General features: G+C 39.6%; 1 protein-coding gene across 3 annotated transcripts in view; it reads right to left on the bottom strand.

Moving 5' to 3' along the window:
• Positions 1-2,938: 2,938 nt before the first annotated feature.
• The window catches only part of flrt1a (fibronectin leucine rich transmembrane protein 1a), a 44,852-nt gene continuing 25,543 nt past the window's right edge, over positions 2,939-22,247 (bottom strand). For all 3 annotated transcript variants that reach the window (XM_067607581.1, XM_067607580.1, XM_067607582.1), the window contains exons 2-3: positions 20,245-20,503; positions 2,939-7,461 (exon numbers count right to left, since the gene is read on the bottom strand). In XM_067607581.1, the coding sequence (XP_067463682.1) occupies positions 5,327-7,390 (2,064 nt within the window). In that variant the 5' untranslated portion in view covers positions 7,391-7,461; positions 20,245-20,503 and the 3' untranslated portion in view covers positions 2,939-5,326. The remainder of the gene's footprint in view (positions 7,462-20,244; positions 20,504-22,247) is intronic.

The raw sequence follows: 22,247 nt of genomic DNA, 5'->3' as shown, positions 1-22,247 counted from the left end.
AGCTGTAAGCATTTCTGAGAATCAGGTTGACTCTGGGACCTTGGAACAGACAAGAATAACAGAAGATATAGTATTACTGTAGGATCATTGTGCTGTAATAAAATGTCTGAAGGCAAGAGATCTGGTTCCTGGCTGATAAATGTTGGGGTATTACTTAAAGAAAATCAAATTACAGGCTAAGATAGAAAAATACATACCGTAAGACCATTAAAACTAAAAACCTGCTTTTACTTCCCTTCCATCTGTGGTTTTACTGATTAACCAACACATCACATTTAGTGATTAGAGCTCAGTTGAAGCAAGGACAGGTTCAAGAGCATGTATTGTATTTCCATTATACACCATTGAGGTTCTTGCTGGTGCAGAGAGTACTGAATGTTCTTCACCTTGTGTTTCTTTGTTTTCCAGAGGACCTTTTTGAGACCTTGGACTAATTTCTCTATTTATACTACAGGGCACACAGAGTTCTTAGATTAGATTTTGTATTTAAAGATGAAGCAACAAGAGGAAGAAAAGGTCCAGCTTCTTCTTTGAGGTCCATGACTGCTCTATTGTGACTCAAAAAAACAACTCTATAGTCTGACTACTGTATGCTGCTTACCCTGCAAAAACCACCAGTACAGTTTGTTTCTCTACTTTTAGACAGTGTTGTGACTGTAGCCAGAGCAGTCTTCTCCTCAGGGTCTTAACGGTTCAGACAAGGCTTTTCTTACAAAATCCAAGGCGGTCTTATATTATGCTTATCCAAGATGATCAGACTGCAAGCTTATCAACCTTTAACAGTTGAAATCTTGGTAAAACAGTATTAAACCATCCGCATTACAGACAAAGCAAGCCCATCTGTTGTGAGACTCCTCAACGACTCCCATTGCCAACATCTCCACGATCTCTTTCTCTGCAATATCCCCCTTTGTCCTCATTTCCACTGTCATATTGCTCATATTTCATTTTCCTCACCTTTTTTTACTTGCTGCACAATAAGATTTACAGAGAATGGTCTTAAATCGTCCAGGACTGAGGCAAGAAATAAGTTACCGCCCAACCTTCAGGTCACAGTTATTTGAGTTGTGATCCGACTGACCATGACAATAGGATACTCTTTCATCTCTGTGAGCACAAAAGGTCCTCGAGATCACTGTCCAAGACCAGCAGAGACATATGTACTGTTGGCAGAGAAGCCTTCCTTGGAGACCATAGCAAAGAATCATCTTTCTTATTGCAATCCCAGTTTAGCTACAGAACAGTTGCCGTAATTCCACTGATTTCGGATGGAAGTTTCTTGTCCTCCAAGGTAACATTCACAGGACTCCCTTGCTTCTCCTCTTTTTCTTTCTTTCTTTCTTTTTTTGGGGGGATGAGGGCTTCCACAATAAATTGGTTATTTTAACTAAGAAAACTACAATTATCCTTGTTCAGATTTCTATGACTTAAAACCAGGTGTAATTTTTTTATCTTTTTTATTAATAGATGTGCTGGAGAAATAAAGATATGACAAGATGCTTTCAGATGTTTTGCTCCCTCTCGGCTTGTCAGTCTGTGGGGTATCTGTAGACTTTAGAATTTTCTGTCACACTTGAAATTAACTAACTTGCGTTGAGTTGACTCACACTCCAGCATGTTGAGGAGGGGCGAATCCAATCAACTTCTGTCGCTCTGCATGGGGAATTCAGCCACCATTACAAACTGTTCACACTGCTTTGCAACAGAAGTTACATTGTTGATCTGTGGTAATGCTCCTTAAATCTCTCACAGACCCACCACACTCTCATGGGCTTAGACGATAATAAATGGCGCCACGCTGTAGTTATGTGGCAATCAAATGTGTGACAGCAAGAAATTCAAGTTGTATTGAAAGGGAAAATGAAACAAAACAATACAATGGCAGTAAAGTAACAAAAGGAGACTAAAAACTCTTTGGAGTTCCAATGTTTTGTACCTCAAGGTCACAGCTGGTGGTTCTCCTGAGTGCCTTTTCAGTCCAACACCCAGTATTTCCCCTATTCAGACCACAGACTTTAGGAATGAGCTTTCCTCTGACACAGCCAAACACAACATGACTGTGGGTACAGTGTAGTGGGTTCTCCACTTCAATTCAATCAATGTTTGCTCTGTACAAGCAGAGGAGTTAATCTGACTCGTTGTGTCTGTGTCTACACCTTGCGATGATGTAATTGACAAATGTTTTGATATGCACAATAGCAAAGAATAATGTAATAGATGAGTGTATCCAATTTACAATAAAACATTGTTATTTGCCCTGACAAAGATGAATGTGAGTATTTGTATGTTGGGTTGCTTAATGTCGGCATCCTTCATTCTTTAGTTAGCCAGCTAATTTGTACTGCAAATGAAACAGCTTTGTTTTCCTTTACTAAATTAGCAAGTGGCTGTTGGGAATTCGGAGGTAGCTGAGGGGTATCCAGCAGATGCACAGGCAAAGTCGTCAAACTGAAATTTCAACCCATTGGAGGCTAAATGGTAAATGGATTGCATTTATATAGCGCCTTTCTAGTCTACTGACCACTCAAAGCACTTTACACTACATGCCAACATTCACCCATTCACACACACATGTTCATACACCTATGGCAGAGGCTGCCATGCAAGGTGCCAACCTGCTCATCTATTGCTCATTCAAACATACTTACACACTGATGGCACAGCCTTCAGGAGCAATTTGGGGTTTAGTAACTTGCCCAAGGACACTTCAACATGTGGACTGGATCAAACCACCGACCTTCTGATTAGTGGACGACCTGCTCTACCTCTGAGCCACAGCTGGCTGATTACTCTATCTAATTTGAAATGTGTTGATGAAATTTTTCATTTGGAGTTGGGCTCATACAACCTTGTGTCCCAGGCTGCATGTAAACGTATAGGTCACTGAGGGCAGCAGCCTATTGTCTCTTCTCAGCTCCATTTTATAATCTCAGCTGCTTCCAAGTGTCTGGCCTCAGGCTGTAGCTGGCACTGGTTTATCCCAGTGCTACCGTCATCAAATGAAAACAATATGTAGGTCTAATTTGTGCATGAAACCAGCTTCTTGGGATAGATTTTGATCTCCTACCAAAACCTCTCTGCAATGTTACTTTCAGTTCAAGAATAAGTCACGCTGGGTTAAAGAAAAATCCATCTCTTCAGGCATGAGGTGAAATGACAGGTTGCAGTAATAACAAGATTATAAAACTTTTATTGATCCCCTCTGAAGATGAATTTATAAAGCAAAATCCACACATATCTCAGGTTCACATATTTTTTTTTACGCAAAGTTATGGCACCATTACTTTCTATAATTTCACCAGAGAAAATATTCATGTGGCTATGGCCATGGTTTTATTTATGCAAATGATGAGGAAGTACGTGTCTTGAATAGACCGACTATAAAATAGCAATTACACTATATCAACATTCCCCAAAACAGAATTAGCCAGGCCAGTAAGATGTTATTTGTTTAAGCCAGTGATTTTGGGCGCAAGATAAAATATACATTCCACTGACATTTTTTCTGACGCCAGTGTAAAACTCTAGCGGACAGAACAGTCGAGGAAGCACAATTGGTTTCCCCCTTTGGAAGCAACACAGTGGTAAACAACTGATGGACAATATTAAACCCAAGGGGAGAAGCTGAGTATGACAAACAGATTTATGCATGGGTGAACTCCATCGCGCCAGAGCCATCAATTCTGCATCTTTGTCAGTGCCTGGAGATGTTTTTTTTACCCTCCCTGTGCCTGTCATTACATTTATCCCTGTTCTCTGCTAAGTGCTAAAACATTTACATTTTTAGTGCTGCTCAGTAATAAAAGAGGTGGAATAGGTGGAGGCCTTTCACCATTGCTAAAACAAACACTGGTGAACTCCCCTCCCTGAGGAGTCAGCTTCACCCCACCTCCAAACTCCCCCACCAGTCCATCCACCCACCCACAGCTTGGCCGCTGCCCCACAGTGCAGGTCAACAGTGATGCGGTTTGAGTCTCCTCAGTTTCATTCACAGTTCATTCCTTCATTTTGAGGTTCACTCACAAGAGTCTGCCTCATACAGGAGGCTCCCCATTATTAGCATTTTGTCCAGTCTGGATTTTCATTCGTCACTTCAAGAATGTGGAGGAAACATTTCATAACCAAAAGTCACCAACTGCAGATACAGGTTAAGCACACAGGCACAAAATGGGAAAGGGGTGATTGGGGTTGGTCTCTACTGTCTCACTGGACATGCTAGTCTTTGGGTGGGGTCTAATTTTCAAATTACACATTTTAAATAGTTTTACTTTAGAATTCACTCTGCTGCATTTAGGATAACATGAATCTGCAGAAAACCATCAGAACATTTTCTTCACTTTTCGTATTTTGTTTTTGTTTAGGATGGAACAATCCACCGTCTTCATCAAAGCTGGATTTCATCACTATTGAAGAACATGAGGGTGAAAAATTTTAAAAGTAATTTTAGCAGAGACAAAAAAACATCACATAAGGAACAAAATAAATAAATAAAGAGAGTTATGCAGGATTTTATGGTTAAAAAAACACTGATAAAAATTGCAAAGCATTTTTCAAACACAGCCCAGTCGGTATCTAAGTAAATTATCTACACGCTTGTGCTGCATCTCATCTGATGCAACACTACAATGCTGAACTCAGGTGAATGATCTTGAGAGGTATAACCAAGGCTGACCAGCCATGATAAGATCTTCAACCTGCCATCTACTGAATAAGGTAATAACAAGCTTACTTTAAGACAAGTGGTTAACGGGTTGTTTGAAATAGAACAATTCACAGCTTTACAAAGCCCTTTCCTTGAATAGCTGGTAGGGCACATCAATATAGTTGAGGCATTTGGAACAATGAGTTGATAAGACTTTATACTGTATGTGACCAGTGAGCAGGAAATGAGTACGAAAAATGTCTGTTTAACATCATTTCTTAATCCATTTTCAGTTTTGGCTCCTGTGTGTTGGAGGAGGAACTCTACCTGCACTTACGCTGAGTTTGACCTTTCCACAGTGTATACATTCTTTGCTTACATGTCACAGGGAGAGAGCAGAAAGGAAAACATACACAGGCCATTACTAAGATGGTGACGAAACAGTCAGCTGTGCATTTACACCTGGGGCATTGGCTGCTGCTTCCTGCAGTGAACTGTTCCCACACGGTTTCAGTTCCAGTTAATCACATACAGTACTTTCAGTGCAGTGAACAGCAGGTAATTTGGAATGGGAGACCAGAAGAAGAAGGCACAGAGGGGTGCTTCAGAAGTGTCCATGCGAAGGGAAATTGTGCATCTATACAGTTTACCAATAACACTGTGAACAGGATCTGGTACAGTACATCATGTATAACAGTAGTCTATATCTGGGATTCCTCCTTCTCTATAGCCCCGGTTGGTGCCATGTCCTGCATTAGAAACATGGTTGGCACCTTTGTACAGGCCAGTGCCATTGGAGGGGAATATGGTATGAATGATGTAATCCTCTTGTAGGGGTTTAGGCTGCATTGGCTGGCAAGCTGCCATAGGCGTCATCTGGAATCCCGGACCACGGATCTCCAAGATGGTATTGTCCTTCTTAGTGCCTGACTCAATGTAATCATCATAGTTCTTGCTTTTTCGGGAGCTGTTGCGAGTATAATGGTCACGGGAACACAAATGGCCACTCCTATGTCCATACCAACAGAAGACGCCAAAAATAAGAGCCAAACATACAATGGCAGTAGCTCCACCAATAATCCCTGCCAGAGGCAGAACTGTCATCTGCTGTGAATCTTCATCCTCCTCCTCTTCCAACAGGCTGACATCTGATGTTTCAGCTTTTGCACACACCAGAGCTTCATCAGAGTCAGCGTCTCCAGAAATTGCCCCTTTGCTTTCTGAACTGGCCGGCAGGGGCACCATGCAGATAATGTAGCTGGAACGCGGTTGCAAGGAGGTGAGCAGGTATTCCCGACGGTCGCCCCGAACCAGTGTCTCTGTGATAGACCCCATGGCGTTACCAGTACCCAGTCGGAGCCAGCTCAGCCTGAAGGAGGAGCTGGGCTGGGCCACGCTCCAGGTTACACGGACACTGTTGTGAGAGAGAGGCTTCACATTGAGGGCCAGGCTCTTTCCCACACCACTGCTGCTGAGAGTGTAGTCTAAGCCAGAGTCAGGAAGCCCCAGGCCAGGTCGCTTTGAGCGGAGGGTGAAGAGAGAGCCCTGTGGAGGGGTGTTGGTGGTAGAGCTATCGACTCCACCTCCACCCACTCTGTCTCTGGTACCTGCTGTCCTCACCACCTCACACTCCTCCATCTCACTGGCCAGGTCTGTCAAAGCCATATCTCGCACTCTGTCAGGCCCATGGCAGGTGAGACCTCTGACAGTGATAGAGTTACCGCGGGCATGCAGCCAGTCATATAGCCAGCGCAGGTTACAGCCACAGTGCCAAGGATTACCTCGCACCAGCAGCTGACCCAGGCTGTCCAGGTCTTTAAACAGTCCCCTCGGCAGGGTGGTCAGGTTATTCCCTGACAGGTCTAGCCTCTGCAGCCTGCGCATGCCATCTAAGGAACCACGTGGCATGTGAGTCAGGGCATTGTCCTGTAGAGACAGGCGCTGTAGATGGGCACTGGGCAGGTTGACAGGTGGGGTCTGGAGGGAGTTACGGACTAAGGACAACTCGGTCAAGTTGGAAAGGCGTGAGAATGTGTCATCAGCAATGCGCTGGTTTGCCAAAAGATTCCCATCCAGGACTAGACATCTAAGAGAGGTGAGGCCTCGGAAGGCGTGGGTTGGGATAGTGGAGATTCGGTTGTCATCCAGACGGAGTTCTTCCAGAGAGGCAGGCAGTCCTGAGGGGATACTAGACAGGTGGTTGCGTGAAAGGAAAAGTAGACGCAACCGTGGATTGTCAGCAAAGGCCTGGTCCTCAATGCTGACAGTGGAAATAGAGTTGTCATCCAAATGGAGCTTCTCTAGCAAGGGCATCCGAGCCAGTGCACTACGAGGAATGGTGCGGATGTTGTTGTCCTGCAAATGCAGTTCACGGACCGATGGTGGCAGGTGCATTGGGAATTCATCCAGTTCATTATCATAGAGGTAGACCACGCGGACAGTAAGCTGGCGCTCCAAGGAAGTCGGCAAGCCCGGGTTATTTATGTGGTTGTTCTGAAGATAGAGGACAGACGCAGAAGGAGGCAGTGATGGGATGGAGCTCAGGCCACGGTCATTACAGTAGATAAAATCCTCATCACATCTGCACACAGATGGGCATATCATGTCCCTCTCTCCAATGTAACCTTGTATCGTGGCTGCAACAAACTGAAGCATGCCAGCACGTAGTGTCAAGCAAAGAAACAGCAGGAGGGGCCGAGCCCGCAGTTTAGCTACACCTACAGGTGCCATAATGGTGAACATAGGCATTGTCTCTCTTTTCCAGGTCTGCTATTAATCCTCAAATTGTTGTGGTGAGCTGAAATCCTCTGACCTCCACCCTGAAAGACAAAGAAAAATTAGTCAGCACTGATGAATAAGTGAAACGTCACGGGTAATGACACAGGAGATTTCAGTGAAATTTCATGAGCTCAGAAACATTTAACAGCTTCAAAATTATAATCTAGGAACTACAATGATCATATCTAAACACAAGCTACAGAGACATCTTGCACTAAATAACAAGATTTTTTTCACAATTATTAATCATATCCTCAGGGGGATGTACAAACATGGTTGTGTGATTCCCATCACAGCCTCCACCCTTGCCATTGATGATCCTGAGTAAAGCACACTACCTGAGGAATAAGATGGACAAACTCAAACTTTACACCAGAACCTGCTTTGAGTACCACGAATCATGTATCATGGTTTTTACAGAAACTTGGCTGCATCAGGATATTTCTAGCTCAATCGTTGAGTTGGATGGCTTTTCCCAGGCACATTCTGATAGGAGTTCTGAGTCAGCTAAGACAAGGGGGGGTGCAGACTATGTGTTTATATTAATGATAAATGGTGTAGGCAATACACCACATAAGAGGCTATTTGTAACCTGGACATTGAGCTATTATGCTTGAGTCTCAGGCTGTTCTTCCTTCCAAGGGAGTTTAGGAACATTGTGATAGACATGGTGTGCATAGACAGTTGCAATGCACACCAGATACCTCTATGCTCATTTTGGGGGATTTCATCCATTTCAAACTTGAAATGTGTTTACCTGGGTTTGAACAGTATATTAAATGTGACACTACAAACAGTAAAATTCTTGACAAATGCTATGGAAATATCCAGAACATACATACAGCTAGAGCCATAAGTGGACCACCGCTGAAGGAACTGTGGGCCACTATGAAATCTATTACAAATATGACTTCCACCAGGAAACCACTGCACACAACAGATGGCAATACAATAACAAATGATTTGAACAATTTCTACATTAAGTTTGATTTACATGATTTCTCTTTATAACGTGAAAGTGTCATTAACACCATAATAATCGATGATTGTGTTCCAAGGATAGACATTAGCCCCAGAGAAGTCAGACTATTTAAAAGCACAAACACCAATAAGGCAAATATGGTTTGCCTTGATGGTTTCTCAGCTTTCCTTTTGAAGACGTGTTCGGAGGAAATTACATCAGCCTGGGTCTCTGTCTTTCAAAGATCTGTTGATTCACATATAGTTCCATCTCTCTGTAAAACGGCAATCATTACTCCTCTTCCAAAAAAGCCTGTTCCCCCAGGAAAATAATGACTATAGACCAGTAGCCCTGACCTCTATTATAATGAAGTGTCTGGGAAAGATAATGGTGTGGAAGCTGAAGTCAAACATAAATGGACAGCTAGATTCTTATCAGTTTGCCTATAAAGAAAATCATGGCACTGATAATACAATACTAACCATACAATACCAATACACTTTATTTTGTGACACCTAGAAAACCACAAGGCCTATACCAGACTGCTGTTTGTAGACTTCAGCTATTCTTTTAATACCCTGCAGCCACACATCCTTGTCAGTAAGCTCAGGCAGATGTCTGGTATCATTTTTGACCAAATCGACCCAGCAGGTCCAAGTAAACCAGACATTATCTGAGTTTAATGTCAATAACACAGGCGTTCCGCAAGGATGCGTGAGTTCTCTGATTCTTTTTACATTATATACAAATGATTGTACAGCAGTCATCCCAGCACGTTTATTGTCAAGTTTTCTGATGACAATGCCATCTTGGGACTTATAGATACAGACACTGGCGTTTCTGGCTTTAGTTTGGAGGTTAAAAAGTTTGTACAATGATGTGATGACCATCATCTCATTGTAAACTCCAAGAAAACAGAAGAAATTATTTTTGATCAAGGACATATGGGGGATCATCCTCCAATACTGGTCCATAACGCTTGTATTACCCAGTTTCATTCTTAAATATATTTGGGTGTACATATTGACTGTAATATGTCTTGGAATGTCCATGTGAATTCTGTATCACTAGGATCCAACAGCAACTCTAAGTTTTGCACAGACTCAGGGTAATGATGTTATTTTATCATGCTATGATAGAGAGTATATTATGTTACAGAATCTCAGCTTGGTTTGGTAACATATCAGTTAAGTTGAAATCACAAATAAACAGACTGGTCCACACAGCAATGACAGTGATGGGGGTGAGGGAGCATCCCTCTCTCCAAATGCTCTTTGAGAAGACTATAGTTAAACAGGCTAGGAAAATTATTGCTGACCTCTCCGATGTCCTGTATTCAGAATACGAACTGTTACCATCAGGTAGACGCTACAGGGTTCCAATTAAATACAGGAATAGATGCCTGAATAGATACAAAAACTCTTTCATCCTTCTATCAGTGAATCTCCTACACTCAGGACATAACAAGGGTGTGAAATGAGGGAATGTGTTGCACTTACTTGAATGCATTTCATGTCTGCACTTGTGTGTACTATGCACTTCATGTCCGTTACTGCACTAAAATTGTATATAATTTTTATGTGGCAGCCTTTATGTCCAAGACAAATTTCCCTATGGAAAAATAAAGTAATCTTGAATCTTGAGCCTTTCACAACATTCTGTCATCAATTAGCAGCCAAAAAGAACACAAAAATAATTGCAATAATTATACAGTAATCAAACATTAAAGACAGTCATAAAACTAAACTTTGTGTACTGTACTGAACAATTAGTCTTAGGAAAAGCAACCCTGGAACTGACAAATTCAATCCTACATTTAGAATTAAGCCTTGTGTATAAATATGAAGTCTTAGATACGCTCAACTTCTAAATTATTTAAGAGATCTTGAGAGGCTCCATAACTCCATTAGGAGTTGCCAGCAGATGGCTGCATTAGCCAGACAGAGCTGAAGATACTTTTCATTATCAAGAAGGAACAGCATGTTCAAGAGCTAAATTCTAATTAAGCAGTCAGGAAGGCAATGGACACTTTAAAACTTCATTAAAACTTCTCCACAAATCATACCTTCTTAATTTAGTTGTATAGTAATAATTCATAATTCATCTGCAGCTGAATGTAGATGATGTGATAACAATTAACCATTTGCAGTCACTACAAATGTAAATGTATTGTGGGAATCTACCTAAGTTGTCCTTAGAATTTGATTGGCATTGTAATTTGTTGCTACTGATTAAGTGGGAGATGTCATAACAGTAAGTACAGTATTGACTACAGAGATTTGGAAACTGGTAAATTGCAACACTCCGTCAGTGACAACTTGAGCCCATCGTAGTCTTCAATAACCAGGGCCATTAGTCAAAGCGTTAAGGCCCACACAGCTGCAGACATACTCAGGCTGCAGTATTGATTTCCACACAAATTCGAGGTGATCTGCCAGAGTCATTCGGCTCTCATGCACATTACAGGATTCCCAAGAGTGTAAGCTGATAATTAACCAAACAAATGGCAACTCTGCTGGCAGCTGACTTAGTTGAAAATATATTTGCAAACATTCATCTGTACTGTAAGTGCTTATTCATTACCAAAATATTTAAAACTAGAGAATCAACTTTGTTGACATTTGTTTTAATTTTCAAGTGTAATTAATCGCTGTTTGAAAAAACACCTAACACTCCAACAGTTGTTCAACCATGGTCGGTCAGGGATCATTTAATGGAAAAGTAATCATTTGTCAATCAAAATGTTTTGTAAATTCTTCTTACAAATGGAGGATTTTCATTCTCATTCTCCACTGAGTTACTTCCACTTACAATTGTGCAGACTAAGGCAATCTGTAAAGTCCTCAATCAAAATTAAACAGAGAAGCATTGAAGGAGGTGATAAATTCAGAAAACTATTTTTTCAGGGGAAAACGGGATTATACATGGGAAAATGGATGACTGAAATCGAGACTGGCTGAAAGCAATTTATATTTTGGCTGCAGCAGAATGTGTTGCTTGATTTTATCTCACTGCTGGCGCCCTGCTCTGCTCAGTCCTGGACAGCAACACTGAGAAAAATGGCAATTTTAAAGGTGGGAGGTGTGATCATTTAAGACTAAAATTAAGTTCAAGACAAACTTTCTTCTAGTTCAACTGTCTACAATGTAGAATAATAACACATTTGTAATAGACTTTGGTATTCTATGTTACTTTTTCCTGTTCTATTCAGATATTGTTCACAGATTTCTACATTTATAACCCTGACAGGGCAAATTATTACAGAAATCATCTGTTCTACTGTATTATTAATATATTTTTACATCTCATATTGGACTTGAAATTTAGAACGTTACCAATAAAAAAATAAATGCATAATAATGCCATTGTGACAAAAAATACTGTGTGTTATTCTTATTTTTCAAGTTTTACTTTCTCTTCTTGTTTCAGATGTTGATCTGTGTCAGTCACCATCTGCCAAATGATCTCTAAAAGGGAAAATTCACCACTGTTAATATTATGCTTTTAAACTAGGTCATCTATGTAGTAGAAATGTGGAATTATTTTCGAAATTGGTGCCCTATGACTAAAGAAAATGAGAAAAGACTGTAGATTCCCTATACTGCCAGCAGAGCACCAAAAAAAATATTTCTTTACTGAGGCTTATTTTCATTTACAAAACATTTTTTCTATCATACCGGTGTGCAAGGTTCATCAGCGCACCGTTAGTTACGTTATGCGGATCAGTTCAAACTCACCGAGTGCCTCTCTATAGGCTGCCGCAGTTATAGCTCCCATGTTCGCTTTCTCCTCTATACTCTGTTTTGTCTGATTACACAGCACTATATTCAGCCACATGAATTGTAACAGTGGCGCCACATCTCAGCTCCAACATTATATTGTAAAGCTAGTTGTTTTTTGTGTTAGATTCAGCTCTTCTGGATGAATCATGGAGAAACTTAGCTTAGCTTAGCTTAGTTTAGCTGCAGCTGTAACGTCGCTCTGGTGGTCTCTTCCTCCTCTACACTCTCTTGTGTCTAATTCAACAGCACGATATTCTGCCTTGTATCATGAAACTAGTATTCTTTCAAATATATTGATAATTTAAAATATTTAGCAGTATGATATTTTAGTGTCTGCTTTTCCCTTTCGTTAGTTAACATGATAGACAAAGTGTTTTGGGAGACCCACATTTTACTGTCCTTGAAGGCACCACTACAGAAAATGCAGAAACTTAGTTTGTAATCTAATGCAGATCTCCAAAGTCCACCGGATGACACGTTTTGCGTCACCCAACAGACTTTTGCCGGCAAATGAACACGGAGCTCTGGGTGCAGGCAACATGGAGGGAAGTTAAACATTGTTCATTTGCATATACTAGCCACATTGTTAAGGTACAATGCTGGTTGAAAATCGGCAAAGTTTCCCTTTAACTCTCACGCTCACTGATCTTTAGTGAGAGTAACATTTGTGTGTTGCTCCACAAAATATTCTCATACCCTGATAAATTCACCTACAACCACTAATCCATTTTTGTGCCTATTTCCACTTCAGTCCTCTGGCCACAGTGAAGTGGTGCCAGTGCACTTTAAGTGGAACCTGGAGAGTAAAATGATTTCTGAAAATTTTAAAAGCTGATATTGTTTATACACTATGTGCAGTTTGATATGAATTCATTTCAAAGCCAAGAAGGCTAGATACTGTATTGTATTGTAAATGTTCATAAGGTTTCAGTGTGTGAGCATGTGTGTGTGTGTGTGTGAGAGGCTGAGTAGTGCTAAAGAATGGATGACTTTTGAATCCCAGGAGCTTCAGCAGTGAGTCCCTTGAATGTTGGAGTATTTGGGTCAGCTCTTTAAAAACAAGATAGATGTGGTGTGAGATTGAAATAGTGCACAGAGCCACAGGGATTAATAGAGCATATTGAGCTGTTATTCTCTGGATTAAGCAGGTGCTACGGCAGACAAACATTTCAGGGGGTTTTTGCATCATGGTTACTCATTTTGCCTCCTATATTAGAGAATAATGTAAAAGCATAAACAGCACCTGACAGCTCTTTGTGTATGTGAATGTTTCTGGTTTGAAAGCACTGTGTGTTTGTCTGTCCATGCATGATCAAATTGCAGACATTAACCCATATGTGCACAATCTATATGGTCACAGTCTACATTTCACTGATCTGTATATGGGGAGTAAAGCATGGATGTGGGGTAATGTGTTAGCCAGACAGCCAGCCGCCTCAGGCAGAGTACAGTACACACACAACAACCCCCAATCTGATACTGGAACCCAAGACTGGATCGATTTACATAAAAAAAAACCAGAGTGAGATGGAGAGAGTGACAGAAAGCAGCTTTGAGCAAGACCTTTGAATCCCATCTCCCCATTAAGACCCCCACAGAGGGATAGGGCTGGGAAATCTGGAAAACCGGATTTTGGATGACTGAGGGGGCTGCTGATGTATCACGAGATCCACTTTACTGATGGCAGGGAAAAGATAATAGTGGCCCAAAGCTTATCTTACATGCCATGTCTATGGGTCCTATTTTAGATTTAGAGATTGGACATGTGGAAAGGATGACAAAAACATGATGGCTATGGTGATGACAGAAATAAATCGAGGGTTTGAGACAGAGAAGTACACAAGGCCAGAGAGGCTTGGCTTATTCATTTTGGTTAATCGCAGAGGTTGTTGGAGCCACAGAGGAGAGGTGGGTTTTCATTTTTGTGTGTGTAGTATAATATTTCTGTAATACTGTGGCTGATAGATGCTGTTTTTGCAATAATACACTATAATCTTCAAGCTATCAAAACATGGAGATAAAAAATTGACTTTAATCCCCAAACAAGGCACAAATGTGCACCACAGCATCAATAATATGGAAATATTTTGCTCTCCACAATTTGCTTCTTTCACATTGGCAACATCAAGATCTTCATTGTCAGTTTTATGTAAAATAAACAGATAACACTGTCATCATCACAAATAATGCTCAAGTATCTTGAATAAAGGTATCAAACCAAATGAGTCCCTGTGTAATTTTTTTAAATTTTTAAATTTTCTTAGCTATACTTATGAATTATTTGATATGCCAATGCATTACAATCCTTTTAAATCTCTTATCATCTTCTCTTCTTGCCATGTGAATATGCTATAGAGGCAGAATGAATAATATGTTAAAGGCTAAATACGTAATGGAACCACCCCCCAATCAGTTTTTTTTTTTTCTTGGTTTATGCACCCATTTCTTGGCATGAAGGAGTGATTGGATTTGCACTCAGCAGTTTCTCATTTCAGCTGCTGACACAAAGACCCCGGGTATGTGACATATATAAAAGATTTGTGTTTCCGGAAGAAAATGTTGTTGGTTTTTTTTTCTTGTTTTTGTCATATAGTCTATATTAACACTCAAATAAAAAGGCCTGCATTTTCTGTTGTGTTATTACAGATTATGTTATTAAAAAACTCCACCAAGAGCTTAAATTCTTCAGTTACATGTACAAACAAACCAAAGATTAAATTCAGTATCAAATAAGTTATGCATCATACGTGTAAAAATGGATCTGGAGTCGAGACATTTACATAAGACAACGTAAATACTTTCGATACACATAGTCAACTTTGTGACAGGTCAATCATTTTTAAAGACTTTGCATGTTTTTGTCCAATTGCCGTATAAATGTCAAATGTATAATGAACACAAACAAATAAAGAGCACAGTTCAAATGAATGTTTGACCTACAAATCGACAGTTTTTATTGTGTACAGCTGCAGATATTGCTTTGAAAATATGCTGTAGCAAAGTAATAAAGATTGTAGAGCATCTATGGAGTGCTTCACATAATTCACAGCTGGAGATATGTCTTCATCTTAGAGGCTTTTGTTTGCTGGTGGGTATGAGCCTGCAGGGCCCTGAAGTGACTTGACATATAGCTCTACAGCACTATAACATGTTTTATCTTTACAGCACTATTATATGTTCTGTCGTACCACCAGTCTAATTCCCCTGTCCTTTCCACTGCAGCTGCAGCTGCCCCTGAATACTTTTGGCTCGGCGTTTCTTCCTTGAGACAGCCAGATTACAGGTAAATCCTTTCAGCATTAACAAAAGGACCACAGCTCTTTTGAAGCAATATGCTCCTGCATTGTGTTCAAGGGTAAGAACAAATCTTACATGATGCTGGTAGGGTTTTGGGAGGGTTATGTTCAAAATGTACCGCATGCTAACTGAGATCAATAATGTAATCCAGCAGGTTTCTCAAGGGCATTATAGTAAAATAATCAGTCATCTTCACAAAACTGAACTGGATAGTTTTACAAAAATAATTGTCCCGTTTTAAAAACGTCACTGTGAAATCCAACAAACAATTGCAAATTTAAACCTATTTTTCAACCAGAATAGATAAAAATGATTTTAATGTTCTTAAGCAAGCATTCCCTGGCTTTGTTTGCTAATTGAAATGAAAAAGCTGACTCACATGCTGGATTTGATCTATAATCCAATTTAAAATAAAGGTCTTGGTATTTAATGGAAGATCTGCTGCTCTGTCACATTGGTGGATGATACAGTGACATAGCATGAGTTTGACAGACTGGCTGGCAAATAAACTTTAGATGTGTCAGTCTGTGTCAGTGGTCATATTCCGGTCTTTGATCACCTCGCTGACTTCTGAAATAATCTGCCCTGCTTTTAATGTTGCTGTTTTTTCCAGTAATGTTGGCATTACATAAAATAAAGGAAACTGTTTATTCTCAAGGACGGACTCTCCATTTTGAGAAAACGAACTTGATCATTTTAAACGGGCCTTATAAAGGCAAATTTATCTCCTGCCTTTAAGTCAAGGCTGTGGTTGTCACGCTTCAGCTAGGATTCTGATTGGATTTTTTTTATTTGCGAGGAAAGGAGAGAGGGAGGTTGGTTAGCTTAATTGGTTGAATTTGAATTCAACCCTGACAAGTTTTAATATAAATACAAGGCTGTGGGAGGCAGGCAGCTGAGTCACAAGACAGCATTGTGCTTTCAGGGTGAAAATTCACCTCCACATCAGAGAAAAGAAGATGAAAAAGAAAATACAACATCAATGAAAAACCTCTCTGTATCCCTGACACCTTTACTGGGCTGCCAGGTTGTGTCTGGCAGCCATATTGGAGGGCCAACAGCTATGAACAACTGAGCACGCTTCTAAACATAAAACTCAGCCATCTCACCACAGCTTAAATGATGTGAAAAACATATGTGCTTCTGAGTCTTAACTGTTCATTTCATTGCTGCTAACACACCTGATGCAGCTGCTAGTCGAGGCGTAGTCGCCCTGCGACTACTAAAGATTACTGCATCTTTCATCCTTTTATTTATTCAGTTTCATTATTATTTATGTATTTCCACAGGCTTACTATTTATGGCTTTATTTATTTATTCAAAAATAAAGTTAACATTTCTCGGGAACTCAAGTTGGGCTTTTTAGTTTAAGTTCAGTTCAAGTTTTTTGTTTTCTATATCTGAATGAAAAGTGGTGGAAAATAAAAAGTTTACATTCTTTGCACTTATTCCATTTGAGGAACCCAGACAGCGTTATTTGGTTTCTTACAGGCAGCTGTCACAGTGTTGGCATTATAATCATAATAAACAATCACAGTGAAGACATTTGTTTTTTTGTTTTAACATCAAACTGGTAATTCCTCCAGGAAAATGAAAGATTATTACTACAATGCCTTTGCGCTACACATCTGGACCACATCTGGAACGAAACAACAGTGATTGGTGGCTTGTGTTTCCCCTTTCAAGTTTCTGATGCTGGTACAGACTGTTGATGGTGAAGACGATGTTAAGGACGTTGAAGAAAACCTCAGTAACTTGCTGCTTATCAGTAACACACACCTAGCAAAGCCAAATTGGCTGCAACTAGCGATTATTTTCATTATCGATTAATCTGTTAATCTAAAAACATCACTCTCTGTTTCCCAAAGATGCCCAAGATGCAACCTAAAATGTCTTGTTTTGTCCACAACCCACAGATTTAAAGTTTACTAACATAGAGGGCTAAAAAAACCCCAGAAAATATTCACTTTTCAGAAGTATTTTTTATTTAAAAAATGACTCAAAACGGTTCACTGATGATCAAAATAGTTCCAGATTAATTTTCTGTCAATCAACTAATCGATTAGTCGTTGCAGCTCTAAAGCAAAATTCACATCCTACCCCAAATCCACCAAAATAGAAAGTAAGAGCAGAAAATCTAAGAAATAACTATAAATTTGTTTTGGTTGACAGGATCATAGTTCAGTAATACCAGAGGTGGATCTGCTGTAAAGACCAGTTTCCATCACATGTTGGTTCCATGATCGCAGCCTGTTGCTCCCAGCCTACCGTATTTCTCATCTCGCTGTCATTGATTTTCATCTACTTCTATTCTCTTCTACGACCTCCAAGTAACAATTTACACATCAAATCCTATATTGTACTTTCCAAAATGAAAGCATGCCTGTTTACATCTTCATTCACACAGCCTGAACATCTGAGGACTCACTTTCAGTCCACATTGGTTTAACAAAAACAGTCAGAAGAAACATATTTCTCGTCTCACTTTCTCCTCTCATGTACGTACGTGGCTTGTGGGAGCTATGAGGGGGTTGACGGAGACCCAGATTCTCTCAGTTTCTTACATAAATTCACAAATTCACAGACTGTTTCGGCTTCATCATCATGGCTCCCCTTTACAACCATGTCTTCCTTTCGCTTTCATCTGCCTTGTCACCTGTTTGTGTTTCATTTACGAGTGTCAAAAATGTTGATGTGAATTTCATCATTTCCTCTTCTTTCTTTTCTAACCAGAGTTTATTTTTCTGCATATTTTATTCCTTTCCATTCAGTCAGTAACAGCATCTCTCCTTCTTTTTCTCTTCCCTTTGTATGACTTTCTCTTAATGCAGCTTTTACTTAATCCCATTTTAAACAATCTTTATATCTTCCAAACAGAAATCTAAAGGAAAACAAATACTTTCTTTTCCTTTGACTTATTGAAATAATAAATGGTGGCAAATACCATCCAGTTACAATCCACTTATGTCTCATAAAACCTCATTCAAAAGGAAATTACAGCAGCAATGCAACTTAGAAAATTAATTACAGAGCCATTAAATAAATCTAATTTAACATTTGAGGAAAGCTCTCCATGTGTAATAGAATTGCAGTTGTGGTTTAAAAGGCACCGGTGTATGCATGCCGGCTTATGTTAATAATGAAGTAAATATTATCTTGGTAATACGTTGTCGCACTTAGAGCTGTATACGTTAATCTTTCAACATACAAGAGACAAAAGTGGATAAATACATACGGCCGCCTCCGGGGCTCAGAAAATATCCTGTGCAGTGTACACTTGACTTCCCAGTGTGTGTGGGTTTCTCCTGCATGAAATATCAGCTGTAGGAGTGTTTGGATCTTAAACAAAAGTTGCCTTGAATCCTTAGACGCCTAACACAATTTTTCTAAACTCTTCGCTCTCTTATGAAACCACACAATGACCTCACATTCACCCCTGAAGTCCGCTCAGACTGGGTTCAAAACAGAACATATTGTAATTTCTTTTCCTGATTTAGCAGATAAATCTCGGAAAATTTTGTATTAGAATGTTATTATTATCATTACACACTGTAATCTCACTTTTCAAACAGAATCATGTCTTATATTTGGATACTAGCAAAGCATTACTGAATCTTTGACTGAAGAAAAAAAGTCAAATCCTGCCCTTGTGAACCAACACACTTTGGAATTGTAAGACAAATTGAGGCAGTCATGGTGTCACAAGATACAGTCCACATCAAGGCATTGACCAATAGCAGCTAGTTAGTATATTTCGTTAATGGGTGCCGGCTTTTAGAGCAACCTTTACTGATTGCCTCCTGCCCAAAAGGAGAAAATGAGGGTGGTAATCGAGCTTTATTGCTCACTGTTTAACCAGTGATAAGTGTTAGTTTGTTTAACGACTTCATTTATCTCTCATTTAATTACTGCCACTATTTGAGAAGGAGGTACAGTCAAGGTGCTCCTCTGGCTTGGGTTATTTTTGCTACAGCGTTCAAGTCTCATAACTTTTTTCCTTTCTCAATGAGCCAGAATGGATTCCCCATAACAATATGAAAAGGATAAAAAAAATTACAAGCACGGAGACGGTTTTCTTACTTCCAAGCAGTAATTATATTGTATTTTGTGCATTTCATAAAAGAGTGTCTGTTGTAGTCTACTTCTTTTCAAATTTTTTATCCCAGTACAAAGGGTCATTGAGTTAGATTCACATTACATGGTGATAAAATAGCCCCAGTTTGTGCCTCTGATTACTTTTGAGCAACTGCGCTAAGCATCCATTTCTCTGAAAAATAAGTAAAACCAGAAGGTCGTTTAACAACACTTGCCGCTGTTCTGAGGATATTTTCAGACTCCTCAAAGACTCTTCTGACCATCTGGATGAAAAACTATTATGTCTGCTGCATGATAAAAACATATTTTAACCCCTTTTCCAAGTTGCAACTGTTATATGTATAATCCAGGTAGCCAGAAATGACATATGTCCCTGCACTTTTTGTAAAACAATAACAAAATAAATAAAATAAAAATATTGGAACGAGAAACAGAGAAATGCATGCTTACCACTGTGACACAAATATGACAGTGACACATGAGAGGCACAAACTGGGGCTGGAGTTAAAGTAGCATGAAGTACACAAAGCACACATACAGGAGTGCTTCAATCAGTGACAAATTCAAATGCAGAGGAAAATACTTTGATTATGCAGTAATACATATAGCAAAAGGTATAACTGCTCAAATACATCAATCTATTGTCCAAATATAGAATAAGTTACTTCGACAAATAACATTAAGCTTACTTTTTGAAGTGGGGCTGCCAGGGAAGGAGGTGCTGCAGCACCATTTGCACTCTTCTTCCCGACACGATTCCTTCAAAGTCTGCTAGTTGTATCTTCTCCGGCTCTTGTCGACATGCGGTCCATAAACTCTGGGAAGCTGATGCAGGACGTGTTGTGTAGAGGTGTGGACCCACTGTTAACAAGAGCAACTCTTCCTCCTGCGTTTTTATTTTCAGTTTGGTTGTCGATTACATGCCACCACTGGTTTCAGATCAACTCTCTGTGGAGAAAGAGATGACAGAAAAATCATAGAGGATCACAGCTGACCACCAATGTCAATCAAGATGTCACATTTTCTGATGAAACTGTAATGCCGTTACAGATGTCTCTGCATGACATTCTGTCTATCATGTTTGCTACTGTTTCTCATATATAGTATTTCACTTTATATCTGTATTATGTTTCTTAATCTGCCCTTGTTTAGAGGATTAAGTGATTTATTCTTCATTTACCAAACTATCATTGTATTCATTCCAAATAAATCAAATGTGCGTTTGTAATGACTGTTACGCCGTCTAATCAAAAACACTCTAGATAGAAAAAAAACGGACTGAATTGCTGTTTAAGTGGTTTTAATGCCAATTACAAAAATATAAAGTCAGCAAACTTCAGAAGCCCATTACTTTTCCTTTGATTTTCCATCACACTTGATGCTGAACTCCTTTCCACTGAGTCGATGATTGCATCACCATGACAGTCATAAGGTTGTTGAATCAAGTTCAAAGAAACGCTTTAAAGAATGGTATCAATCTCAGCTAAAATATGTTAACATGAAAGTTTTGCACCAAAGCAACCTTACACCAAGTCTTTGCCTCTAACCTCACACCTCCTATTAGAGGATTTTGTCATTTACTCGGAAAAGAAAATGGTCAATGACATCTGAAGCTCCCAACTCCAAACTACCTCACTCACTTTCCCGGGCAAGGCCCTGAAACTCTGCCAGCAGCCCCTTCCACCCTGATTTCACCGTCTATCCTTCACAGGGATGCTGATCAAGTGTCTTTCTCACAACTAACATCGACTGCTTTGTGACAGCATGCCGTCCTCCTTCAAGTCAGTTACTCCTCATGTCAAGAAACCAAACCTCATCTGATCAGACACCTAAAAATACAGAATATTGCTCCTTTAACATTTGCTCTTCTTACATTTTTGAACATGCCACATCCAATGAGCTCTGTAGAAATCTTTTCAAGAATAACCAAAATAACAAGGTCAAGTCGTCTTTTTATGCCACTTTTTATGTCTTTTTTCATATATCAGCTAAATTATGACTTACGGCACTGATCTTTGGCACAAGCTTTGAGTAGAAATATAATACTCTGTAAAAATGTCTTGTTATGTTAGTTATACTTCTCATAAACAACTTTCTGTGTGGGTGATATTCTAAAAAAGTAACATTATAATCTCAAAATTCAAAAGAAGATCCATTACTGAAGAACAAGCTGTCTGCAAGAAAAAAAAAAAGAAAAAAAAAGATAAATACACAGACAGGTGTGACTGAAAACTTGTACTTTGAGTTAGAAATATGATCTTGCCACCGAATTGGAACTGAAACAAATGCCAACAGTTGTCAAAATATGTGCTGAGCAGACAGTGCACCTCGTCTATGGTTCAATTCCAGTACACCATCAGGTATATGATTGAGTTATGATTTAAACAATCAGGTGTCGGTGCAGCATATTGAGTCAAATCAAGGTTTGGTGGTACTCATGTTCAACTTACAGTATATGCCAAAGAAACAACTTTACACACCTGTGACAGCAATGAGCAAACATCAACGAACATAGCAGAAGTTTTATTACCCAAATAGCTGTCATAATTCATCGAACTACAGTACCATAACTCACAAGCCATAACAGGAACACCTCTAATTTATTGCTACTAAGTAAACATAGTGGCATAAATATAGGAAGAGACCGAAGCAGAGATTGTGAAGCCAGACATACAACAATTTATTTCATTGC

The sequence above is a fragment of the Thunnus thynnus genome, chromosome 13, assembly GCF_963924715.1.
Source record: "Thunnus thynnus chromosome 13, fThuThy2.1, whole genome shotgun sequence".
NCBI lineage: Eukaryota > Metazoa > Chordata > Actinopteri > Scombriformes > Scombridae > Thunnus > Thunnus thynnus.
This window is presented reverse-complemented; position numbering and strand designations above follow the sequence as displayed.